Source organism: Condylura cristata, unplaced genomic scaffold, assembly GCF_000260355.1.
Source record: "Condylura cristata isolate star-nosed mole 26May11 unplaced genomic scaffold, ConCri1.0 scaffold00021, whole genome shotgun sequence".
NCBI lineage: Eukaryota > Metazoa > Chordata > Mammalia > Eulipotyphla > Talpidae > Condylura > Condylura cristata.
Genome location: NW_004567122.1, coordinates 25358518 through 25371099, shown reverse-complemented (window position 1 = coordinate 25371099; position 12582 = coordinate 25358518). Strand labels below are relative to the sequence as shown.

The 12582-nt window shown below is 42.8% G+C and overlaps 1 protein-coding gene across 1 annotated transcript; it reads left to right on the top strand.

The window, feature by feature from the left end:
• Window positions 1-4831: 4831 nt before the first annotated feature.
• On the top strand, window positions 4832-12582 carry CDKN2AIPNL (CDKN2A interacting protein N-terminal like). Its single transcript, XM_012727703.1, has 3 exons — window positions 4832-5121; window positions 6381-6480; window positions 10452-12582. The coding sequence occupies exons 1-3, from the start codon at window positions 4883-4885 to the stop codon at window positions 10461-10463; spliced, it is 351 nt and encodes a 116-aa protein (XP_012583157.1). The 5' UTR covers window positions 4832-4882; the 3' UTR covers window positions 10464-12582.

Sequence of the window (12582 nt, the reverse complement as noted above, 5' to 3'; positions counted from 1 at the left end):
ACAAATCTTTTAAAAAAATAAAATTAAGTGACTACAGTTAAAAAATTAAAAATAATGTGTTGGCAATGTTAATTGCCAAATTGGAACCCAAAGACATAGCTGGTAGGAACGTAGAATAATGGAGATACTATGGAAAACAATCAACCGGTTCCTCAAAAAGTTAAACATAGACCCAGCAATCAACTATATATATCCAAGAAAATGGAAAACATATGTCTCCACACACTTGTACATGGATGCTCTTATCAGTGTTATTCATATAAGCCAAATGTAGAAATAAACCTAATGTCTAGTAACTGAGGACTGAGTAAATAAAATGAGGTATACTATAATACAGAATATCATTCAATCATAAAATTGAATGAATTACTGATACATACTACAATATGAAGTCCATGTTCCTATTTCTGGGCTAGCCTCTCAGGTAATCAAGAATTTTTTAATTTATTTTTTAAAAGATTTATTTATTTATGCATATAAGACCTGGGGTCTGGGCCAGAGGTGCAGGGTGTGGGGAAGGCCGAGGGATTGGGGGTGAGAGGATTCATGAGAGACATAGTGGGGAGTAGAACAGGTAGATCTACTGAAATACACTGATGAGGGGCACAGCAGTGGCACAGAAGAGGTCTGCTATGCCCTGTGGGTCAGCTCCCTGGCCAGGGATTAAAACCATGCTGCAGTAGCTGATTGATTAGTGCTGACACTTTAACCCCAATAACATCAGGGAGCCCCTGAATTTTCAATTTTGATCGGAACTGGATTTTATTTGGGTGTGGCTAATAAATGGGCAGTTTTAAGGCTCTCATGAATGTAGGACATACCACTCATCCAGAGGCCCACAATTCAGGATGCATTTGATCCCACAGTTATCTGGGATGAGCTGCTTTTCTGCGACCAAGAAACCTGAACTTGGCTCTGCTTATTGCCTCAATTACATGCTTCTTGTTCTATAGCCTGTGACCAAGAATTTGTTTTAGAGAACCTTTATTAAAGCTGTGTGCTTTTCTTTTCTTTTTTTAAGATTTATTTATTTATGTATACAAGAGCTGAGGTGTAAGCCACAGGTGTGTATGGGGGGAATCAAAACATTCACCAGGAGCAGAGTGGGGAGCAGAACAGGCAGATCTACTGAAATCCGCTGCTGAGGGGAGCAGCAGGCTGGTCAGAAGAAGTCTGCTGTGCCATGTGGGACAGCTCCCTGCTTGGGGATTAAACTTGTACTACAATGGCTGTGGATAGCTTCATAGTGCTGAGACTCAAACCCTATGCCCCATTTTCAAAGTTTGGTAAGACACATCTAGAAAGAGTTTGTTCAAAAAACCCAGATATTTTATGATTCCATTTATATAAAAAGTCCAGAATAGGAAATTCATAGAGACAAAAGGTAAATTAGTTGTTGCTAATGATTGGAAGGAATGGGAATGGATCTTCCTACATTCCTACCAGCTATGTCTGTGGGTTCTAATTTCTTAACATTGCCAACACATTATTTTTCATTTTTTATATGTTAAATGGTAAATTTTATTGCACTCAGGATGTTTATTAAAAAAAAAAAGATGAACTGGGCTATGGTGATGGCACACGGGTGATTTGGTGGTGGGAAGCCCACGAGGATTACAACTGAGATGGAAAAAGGCACAAAATGATGTAAAAATAAACTATTATGTTATTAAAACAAAAAAGAAAGATGAAGTAGAAAAACTGCCTCTTGTCTATATAAGTATTTACTCCACTCTAAAATCTGAATCATAAACTGGGTAGTAATTGGACTTACCAGAGTCTCATAAAGTGTTGATACAAATAATATTTTTACACTTCACATTTTGAAAGTATAATGCTAACAACTTCATATAAAAAAATACTTTTTTAAAGTGCACTCCTGGGTTCTTATCACCTCCATGTATGTCTGGATGTTTGTGTGTATGCAAATATATATATCTATAAGTCTACATGTGTATGTACAGATGTCACTGTCAAAACTGATGCTCGATAAACTAGTTGCTTAGTTAGCATTTTCCTACCACTAGCTGAATTAGCTGTTTAGTAGCAGCTGATGGTCAGACCCCAGATTTTCATTTCTGGGCCAGCCACTCCATGACCAACAATTTGGTTCAGAGAACCTATGGTGATGTTAAGTGCTTCTCAATGTTTGATCAACTGCAGCTAGAATCAGAATTGTCTGGAGTCTTGACTCTGAGCATTCTGTGATAGAAATGAGGCTGTTATTTTAACAAGCTCCTTGGGGGATGTGGTCTGCACTCAATTCTGGAAGTCCTAGCTCTAGGCACCTATTCTTGATTGCTGTGGGAAAGCTGAGGCTGTCTTTGGTATCACTATCCTGCTCACAATCTTCCTGTTAGCCAGAGTGAGAGTTAGCTCCTACCCTCTCAGGAACAATAATGGGACATCACTGAAACGGTGCTGGATCTGTAGGGGTAGGCTACTGCTGCTATTTCCATTCTGTGTGGCATTGTTTCAGCCTACTGGGGACCCTACTGTCCCAAGAGAAGCTATAGGAGATAGATGGCACCGCCATTGAGACCCACTCACCATACCTGGACTGGAGCCCAGAATCCTGAATTCTAGGCTCAGCTTTTTTTTTTTTTTTTTTTTTAAGATTTATTTATTTATGTGTACAAGAACTGGGGTACAGCCAAAGGTGCCATGGGGTGAGAGGACTTACCAGAGACAGATTGGGAAACAGAACAGGCAGACCACCTGAAATACCCTGCTAAGGGGAGCAGTGGGTGAAACAGGAGAGGTCTCCTGTGCCATGTGGGTCACCTCCCTGGCCAGGGATTGAACTCATGCTGCAGTGGCTGTTGACAGCCTCATAGTGCTTCATTTCAATCCTTTGTACCACCAGGGAGGGCCCTCCAGGCTCAGCTTGTACTGTACATATCTGAAGGGAGAAGATGGAGAAGACTATTAAGTCAAATATCTCTCAAAGTTGAAAGCTACACATGAGATTTCCCAGTTACTGTATTTGAATGCTTTCTGGGAGTGGGAAATTCACAGTGGGTCTGCTACCTGACCTTAAAACAGATACCAGACTCAGCTAAACACCTTTAGGCTGACCTGCTCATCTCCTCTGGACACATCTGTTTAGGGTCATTCTAAATTTTCTTTTTTAAAAATTTAAAAAATTTACTTATACATACAAGAACAGGGGCCATGTGTGTGTGTGTATGTGTGTGGGGGTGTAAGAGGATTCATCAGAGATGGAGTGGGGAGCAGAATAGGTGTATTGAGTGAAATACACTGCTAAGGGGAATAGTGGGCCAAACAGGAGAGGTCTGCTGCTCCGTGTGTGTTGACTCCCTGCCTGGGAATGAATCTCATGTTGCAGTGGCTGGAAATTGCTCTATAGGGCACCCCTATCCCACCAGGGAGGCCACTCATTCTAACATTTTTGAAGAAACATAGATGTCACTGCTCTGGCTAACATTCTTAAGTTGCTTCCATCCCTCTTAGACTCATAATTCCAACGAAGACCTAACTGTCCTTGCTGATCTCTGCAGCCCTATCTCCACCTGCAGTCCCTGTCACAGATTTGTAAGCCTGGGCCTTCCTGCATAACTGGTTAAAGCACAGCATTATGAAGCAATCTGAAGCCACTGTAGCATGTGTTCGATCCCGGCCAGGGGGCTGACCCACATGGCACGAGGCAGACCTCTCCTGTCCCACCCACTGCTCCCCTCAGCAGTGTCAATCAGCCAATTCTGTTTCCCAGTCTGTCTCTGGTGAATACTATCACACACCCCACCCTACACCCCTGGCCTGTGTACCCCAGTTCTTGTATGCATAAATAAATCTTAAAAAAAAAGATTTGCGGCCCTCTCTGGTGGTGTAGCAGGTTAATACAGCACTGAGAAGCTAAAGCCACTTCAGCATGAGTTCGATCCCCGCCCAGGGAGGTGACCACATGGTGTGGCAGACCTCTCCTGACCCGCCCGCTGCTCCCCTCAGCAGTAAGCTTCATCGATCTGCCTGTTCTGCTCCCCACTCTGTCTCTGGTGAATCCTCTCACTGCCCCTGCACCTCCTGCCTGTATCCCAGTTCTGTATGCATAAGTAAATTTTAAAAATCTTTAAAAAAAAATTACAAGCTTACTGCACTTCATGCAGTTAACTTCTGTTCATCCCTCAGCTCCCTAGTTTCATTTCCCTGAACCCCAAGTCTGAGAGTCTCTGCTTATTCATGCTCCTCACGCTCTGAGCCTCACATTATTAATATTTGTCAGTGTTAATATTTTTTCACTTCAGTGCCTATCGCACTAATAATGTCTGCCTCCTGCTCCTGTAGACAGGAAAGTTCCCTGGAGCAGGGCTGTGAGTTTACTCTCCCTGCCCCCCAGTACCTAGTGAAAGATCTGGAAGATATTTAATTAGATGAATGACTCAACCTAGGAAGGTGGACCACAATCTGGGTGGAGTGTGGAGAGTGCTGGGGCTGGGCTGGGTCAAAGAGCCAGGGCAGCTAGCTACTCACTACTCACATAAGTCCTCAGAAGTGAGGGCATCTGTCTGCGGCCATGCCCAGGGCGGGGCGGTGTCAGGGAACCGACCGGGCAAGGATACACATGAAGCCGACGGCTGGGAGGGGCGGCCGGCTCTGTGCTTGAAGGCCTCAGTTTCCCCAAGGATTCCCTAGGGGTGGACGGAGAACAGCCCCTGCGGCCCCTGAGGAGGCTCTCACCCGGCAGGCGCGCGGCGGAAGCCCGGGGCCGGAGTGACTACAGGCCGCCACGCCCGGCGAGGGCGCTCCAGCCGGGTCCTCTGGAGCAGTCGCGCGCAGCCGCGGCCCCTCTAGCAGCCAAGAGGTGGCGCAGTGTGTGTAGGGAAGGCGGCGGGCTGCTCGGCTCTCGGAGACTGCGGGCGCCATGGTAGGGGGCGAGACAGCCGCCGCGGTGGAGGAGCTGGTCTCTGGGGTGCGGCAGGCGACCGACTTCGCGGAGCAGTTCCGCGCCTATTCGGAGAGCGAGAAGCAATGGAAGGCCCGCATGGAGTTCATCCTGCGCCACTTGGCCGACTACCGCGACCCGCCCGACGGCGGCGGCCGCCTGGACCAGCTGCTTTCCCTCTCCATGGTCTGGGCCAACCACCTCTTCCTGGGTTGCAGGTGCGGACCCCTGCGGGCTGCCTGACCCTGCCCCCCGCTTTCCGACCCGCAGCTCTCGCCCAGCCTGACTCCTGCTCAGGATAGAACTTACCCCGCAACGTCCAGTGACGTTGATCAGGCCCACGGCCCATTCCCATCCTAGCCAACCCCTTGCCGAGAAATTTAATTTCTCTAAGCCTCAGGTTCCACATTTGGAGCATTGTTGTGATGAATACAGAATTAACGGGTGAAAAGCACTTAGCACAAGCTGCCATCTAGCAAGGACTGAGGACATGGGCCTTCAAGTTGCCGTTATCCGTATATACAATTCGCTCAGACCATCACCTTGCACAGTGCATTAGCACCTTTCATTCACTAAAAGGTGAAAACTGAGATTCCCTAGTTTATACAGGAAGAAGCTGGGGGAGAAGTGCCACATAGCCTCTGACAGGATTGGTGGGTTTTACCATTTATGGTAAGAGTATCTGGGGTGCAGCCTTCTGCTGCACCCCAAACTTAAAATCTGTGGTTCTTGGCTGTTTCTCCTCAATCCCCAGTGTGCGGGACCCCGTGATAGAGCCAGCCTTGCCTTTCCACTTATGGAAATAACAGACCTCCAAGAGCCCATTTATGAGGTGTTCGATAAACATCTCTGCCCCACCCTCAAGAAGGTGGCAAATCTCCAGGCTCCCCACAGCCCCTTATTTTAGTCTTCCCTGCAATTGTGTGTGCCCCTTATGTCTGCCTGCCTGGTCATATGATTCCTCTAGCCCTAAACCACTGGGTTTTGCTTTCAGATGTTGGAGATTATTAGAACAGTATTTGGGGAAGCTGTGCCAGACCCATCTATTCCTTTTCTCTGCCTTCTAGGTACCCCTGGGAGATTTTCTTTAAATGTATCCAAGATTATGGCAAATGTCAAAAAAAATTGACAAACGAAAATAGTTATTTTCACTAGGCCAACATTGCACATGTTTAAAAATGAAAAAATTGGACCCTCATACCTAATCATGAATATGTACTGCCAGATGTACAGTCTCTATTTTTGTCTTTTTTTAAGTTGTCTTTTTTTTTAATCTTGAAACACCTGTTCTGTTGGCATTCCTAGAGCCCCTGCTGTATCCACAAGTGGAAAGAACTATTCCCTAAGCTGCTGCTGAAATTGTATGTGTTTACCCTAAATTATCAAATCAGTCCTCTGAGAGTTTACAGTCCTACCTGTAATTTCTTAGTAGCCACAGTGACAAGGTTTTTCCTCTTATTCCTTTTTACTTGTGCAGTTACAACAAAGACCTTTTAGACAAGGTGATGGAAATGGCTGATGGGATTGAAGTAGAAGACCTACCACAGTTTACTACCAGGAGTGAATTAATGAAAAAGGTAAATAGGATTTCCAGGTGCTTTTGAAGTGGCATAGATTTGATAGCCCCTGCCAATGTGATGTGTCAGACCACATTGTTTTCTGAATGCTCTTGCTTACTACCTCAAACAGCTAAGCCCTTTTATTTCTATTTCCCTATAATTGGTATAAACCTTTTCATAAAAATAACTGCCCAGTATGATATATTATGCATTGTTGGTGGAGTAACACATAAATTCTATCCCTTCAGTTTCTCTAGGAACATATTTTGAGCATTTTGCAATTTTTTTCTTTGAAGATTTATTTATTTATGCATACAGAACTGGGGTACAGGCCAGAGGTACAGGGGCAGTAAGAGGATTCACCAGACAATGGGAAGCAGAGCAGCAGATTGACGAAGTACAATGCTGAGGGGGGCAGTGGGCAAGATAGGAGAAGTCTGCTGCACCATGTGGGTCACTTCCTTGGCTAGGGATCAAACTTGTGCTGAAGTGGCTACAACTAGTTTCATGGTGCTGCACTTTAACCTGTTGCACCATCAGGGAGGGCCTACATTTTTCAATCTTGATATTTAAGGGAACGTTGACTAGTACTCATACTTACCAAGAAAGAAATCTGGGTGACATTAACTTATCCAGTTAGTAGGACCTGATCAGACTTGTTTGGTCCCTTTTATTTGCTAATGGGAATGAAATGGAGTAATTCCCACACTTCATGGCTATTCCCTGTTCTGCAGGGCTTAGTCTGATCAGGAGTTGTGGATGTGCCCAATAAGCTCTTGTCTCTAGAGCCTTATAACTTGATCCTGGAATTTACAGAATGAGGCTGACAGGATAGGAATGTGCAACCTAGTTGCTTGTCACAATCTCTCAAGACATACATTTTTCTCATTTCCCACGTCCTTGGGCAGCAGAACTGGTATCTCCCGATTTCCTTGTTGATGACTTTATCCGTGCCCCTTTTACAGTCGATTGTAAGCTTCTTGAATCCTTCTGTCACAAAACCTAGTGTTGGCATATGCCAGAGAAGATGCTCAGAAGAAACTTCCAGAGTTGACCCAAGCAATAGAGTAAACGGGTGCTGGCCTCTTTTTAGTTCTACCCTCAGAAACCTAGGTTAGCACTTGTCTCACCCCAGTTGGCTCTTGTTTTGGGAGGCAAGGTATGCAGAGAAGCTTCTGTGTAGGTATCAAGTAGTTAACCTAATAATCCTTATCTTCTCAAAAAGTACTTTGGTCCCAAAGATCACACTCCACTTGATTTCAGATAGTTCTCTTTGTTAAATAATTATTTTATTTATTTATTTATGCAAACAGAAGCTAAGGTGTAGGCCAGAAGTGCACTGGGCTAGATGAGAGGATTCACCAGAGACAAGAGTGGGGAGCAGAACATGTGGATCTACTGAAATACACTGCTGAGGGGAGCAGCAAGCGACCTGGAGAGAACTGCTGTGCCATGTGGGTTAGCTCCCTGGCCAGGGATCAAACTCTTGAGGCTATGACTGGCAATAGCTTGCTAATGCTGCCTTTAAACCCTCTATCACCAGAGAGGCCCTTGTGTGGCTCTGTTTAAATGTTGTAAAGGTCTTAACCTTAATGGTGTAGGTAGCCCTTGTCCTGGAGTGTTCATTTTTGACAGTTATTGCACCATGTGAGCCTCTTCTGGAAAGAACCTGGCATCCCTAAAACTTCTGAGGCCATCAGACTAATCACTAGCATTAGCTACCTGGAAGAAGCCTGCAGGGACCCTGCACTTCAGCAGGGAGCAATTTTTGATAATACATGTTTTGCTTTCCTTCATATAAAACTTGTTTTCTTAGTCAAAAAGTTTGAAACTGTTGATGCCACTGAAAATGAAACCCAGTTGAACCGGAAAAGGGGGCTAATTAGAGGGTGTGCAGAGTTCTGTCCATCTGCACTCTTGGAAAGAAGCCTGTCCAAAGAGAGATTGTCATGCCAGACTCATGTGGTATTGAAGGCTGTCCCCTACTCCATTGAAAAACCACCTTGTGAGCCCACTGAAAAAGGATTTTGCAGCATTTCTTTGTTTCTTTCCTGAGTTTTTTCCAATAGAGGCTGGCAAACAACATTGCCACCCTAGAGACCAAATACAGCTGTTTCATAATTTTGAAACAAGTGGATCTGTCCAATTCTTGCTTTTGTTTGAGTAGATACGAACATTGGTATGTGATAGTAGATTTATTAATCAGTTAGTTGTAGTGTATGAGTTTTCTTTTGAAAGAGGGACATTCAACACAAGTACATCGCACAATGTGCGTTATCTGGCTGTGCCCAGGCACCTACCATTAGCTCTTCTTTCTGGCTAACCAGCTTACCCATGATGAGCAATAATTAACAAAGAGCAGCCACTCACTCAGAAATGGTGTCTCTGTGGCGAACGTCCATTAAATTCCCAAGTCATTTTCTTAACAAGAAAGAGAGTGATTGGCTAGTAAGCTATCATTATTGGCTCAAAGAAAGAAGTTGTCAGCTTCATTACTTGGTCCATTTTTTCTGAGAACATTTTTATCAAAGAAGAAAATTGGCAGTATGGAAAGTAACAATATATGAAATGTGAAAGAGAAATATGCTGCATCTCAAAAGACCCTTTTCTTTGTATTATGTTTTATCTTGGTAAACTCTAAGGTAATGGGACAGTCATTCCCTTGCCTATGATAATTGCTATTTAAAAAAGAAAAAAAAAAAAACCACATGGCCCTCCCTGGTGGTGTTAAAGTGCAGCACTAGGAAGCTGGCCACAGCCACTGCAACATGAGTTTCATCCCTCCCAGGGAGGTGACCCACGTAGCACAGCAGACCTCTTCTGTCTTGGCCGCTGCCCCCCTCAGCAGTGCACTTCACTGATCTGCCTGTTCTGCTCCCCACTCTGTCTCTGGTGAATCCTTTCACTACCCCTGTACTTCTGGCCTGTACCCCAGTTCTGTATGCATAAATAAATCTTTTGGTAAAAAAAACCCCAGCTGCTCAGATTAGTTAGGTTTTGTCCTGTCTCCCAAGATAAAGGCTCAGTGGAACTACTTTTCGTATCCTTAATCTGGTAGAAATAGAAGCTAAAAAAAGCTGCTTCTGCCTCTAGAGGCCAGGGTGGTACCATTGCCTCCTCCCAAAACCTGTGGGAAGGAGTCAGTGGTGGCTGTTGTGCTACTGTAGGCTTGGCCTGTCTTACTGGGATCTGAGGGATGGCTTAGGAGATTCTCTTTCATTTTGGTTTCTCTAGGTGATATTGGATTCTCCTAAAAGGAGAGACTTCTTATATTTTGCTTTTGCTGACAAATTTTGTTTTTTCATTTCTCAAAAAGACAGGCCCAGAAAATAGGTCATACCTTGAAAACTCTGATTACTAAAAAGACTCAGATTGATTCACTCGAACTGATAAATGTTAAGGAAATCCATACAAATTCAAGGTGACAGCCAAAATGATTTCTTCACACCCTGCTTAAAAGTTGTCTAAAGCCAAGATTAAATTTACCAAAGGTGCTAGAGAGTAACCAGAAAGAATATATCTGCTTCAGTTCCCTACTATTTGAAGATATGCATTTACAGTTTCTAATAGTGTGAAATCCAGAAATATATAACCTTCACTTCTGTCCTAAATATCCTGACTCAATGTGAAATGTTGTGAATTACTACCTGGATTCAGCTACTTTTAATTTAGAACAGTAAGTGTTTGTGTGATTCTGTTTTTAAAGCCCTTCATTAGAGACCAAACCAGGAAAAAAGTTACATTTTAAATGTTTCTGTTACCATTTTAAAGTGAATCTTTATGGATTACAGGTGACAAGACAAAAAATTTGGTTATGGCTTCCAAATCAATGGTGTGGCTAGTGTTCTGCTGAATTTTTTGTATGTAGTAAAATATTGATAATTTGAGTGTATTTAATATCTGAGTAGTTCATAAATGTTATAGCAGTACTATATTGTAAATTATGGGTTTAATTCACTGGACTATATGGCTTTTTTTTTTTTTTTCAGCATCAAAGCTAAGTCGGAAGATTCATCACATGTTCTTCTTCAGCTACACAGGTTTAGAAAGGACACTGGCATGTTGACCACAGATAATCTCTTAAGACTCCTGGTATTGCCACTATATAGCCATGAGGCAGTGGGAACAAAAGGGAATCGTGTCTTGATTGTTTTAAAATTCTCATTCTCCAGTATATCATTGTGAAAGTATGCATGGATATTTATGTATTTATAAATCATGCCTTTATTTTCAGCGTGAATGTCCAGACTTTTGTTAATACCTTTTTTAATGGTGATGTAATAACAGGTAATGAATTTTACATTTGGATTTTTCAACAATGTACCTTTAAGTGTGATTCTGTTTCATGGTCTTTTTTTTCCTCCTGCCTTCTGAGGCAAACCAGATCCTTTATTTCCATCTGATGTTTATGTTATCCATATATACTAATGTTACATAAATTCATCTTTTTTTTTATTTTTTAAAGAAATGATTGACAGTCAAATCATAAGCTTTGAGGAAGTCAGCCTACAAAAAAGTCTAGCCTTATCTTAAAACTCAGTAACATATAAGATTCCAGTTATTTGTAGGTTCTCTAGTAGTTCTCTAAAGCTCCTGGGGAAAGCCCACATTTTCTTTCTGGAGGCAACCTAAGGCTTCCATTTTCTAGACTTGAGAAATTGCCTTACACATGGCCCTTAAACAAATTCTTGTTTAGTGTATTGTTGCTCTGCTTTGAAATTCTGGTGTTAATATCCCCCGGTTTAGTTAATGTAGCTATTCTTTACCTCCCTCCTTGTTCTTTTTTTTTATTAACTACCCACCATTAATTACTTACCTCTAGGCATGAATACTGCATTTGTGGGGCAGCATTGTAGTAATCACAGTAAAAGTCACTCATCACTGTGTTTGGCATTGGGAATGGTGGTAAATTAGTGGATCCTGCCTTAGCTCTATAAACACAGGTAATGGAATAATCAGAAGTGCTAAAGAGGAGGAGAGCTAGCTTATGGGCTATGGTATATTTGGGAGCAAAGAGATGGCAAGGTCCAGTGTCACACCTATGTATGGACATATCTCTGTATACCTTTACTTCTGATCTGGATTGCTTGCTAGGGTAGACTAAGGAAAAGAAGTCAAGATTTGTGATCTATAACCCTGGACCAGCCACCTCTCCTTGAGCCTTACCTAGAAATGGAGATCAAATCAGTACTGTAGTGAGGATTAGGATGTTTGAGCCATGCAAGTATTTAGTGAGCCAAAGCCTTTTCTTTTCCTCAACTGTAGCTTAGTATCTATTTTGATTATCCATACAAATTTGTGAGGCTTAGAAAATAAAATTACAAAGTCAAGTCATTTTTAAAATGCTTTTTCCATAGGATCCTGGTCATGGATTCTATTCAGTGTCCCAAATTAAACAATAGCTTGTCAGGAACACATTCACTACATGTAGCAAACCCTGGGCCCCACCATATCACCTGAATTCATTTATTTTAAAAGATTTATTTATGCATACAAGAACTAGGGTACAGGGCAGAAATGTGGGAGGGTGAGAGGATACGCTAGAGACCTAGTGGGGGATAACAGGTGGATTGACAGAAATACACTGCTGAGGGTAACTTGGCATATCCCAGCTGCCCAGTACTAAAGTCTGGGCCAGATATCCTTCTATCTGGAACATGTCAATTTCTGAGGCCTGAGATTTGTCATCTAGTCATAGCTCTCATTTTTGACTAGCTTAGGGACACCTTTCAGTTCTGTAGGAAGAGTAAACACAAATCTTAAGAGGAAAGTGAATTGCAACAGATTTTTGGTCATATGGAAATTTCTTCCTTAAATAAGAAGTCTATGTTAAAAATAATTTCTGTCCTCACAGGGACTTATAGCTATGTATCTATACATATCTTCAGGGAAGAAACAAAATTTTGCCTGGCTTGCTTTCCATTAAGATAAATACCATTGAAATAAGTATTTAAAATAAAAGCAAGCCAGGTAAAATTCTGATTCTCCCCCCAAGTCACTCTGACCTCTCAAAGTTACAACTCCCAGGGGTGTTCTCCCGGCTAGTACAGGGGTTAAAGTCTCAGTGTTATCAAGCTGTTGCCAGCCACTGCTGCATGAGTTTGATCACCAACCAGGGAG

Coding starts and splice junctions, on each gene's coding strand:
- CDKN2AIPNL (XM_012727703.1), top strand. CDS start 4,883: ATGGTAGGGGGCGAGACAGCCGCCGCGGTGGAGGAGCTGGTCTCTGGG. Junction 5,122..6,380: donor CACCTCTTCCTGGGTTGCAG/GTGCGGACCCCT, acceptor TTACTTGTGCAG/TTACAACAAAGACCTTTTAG.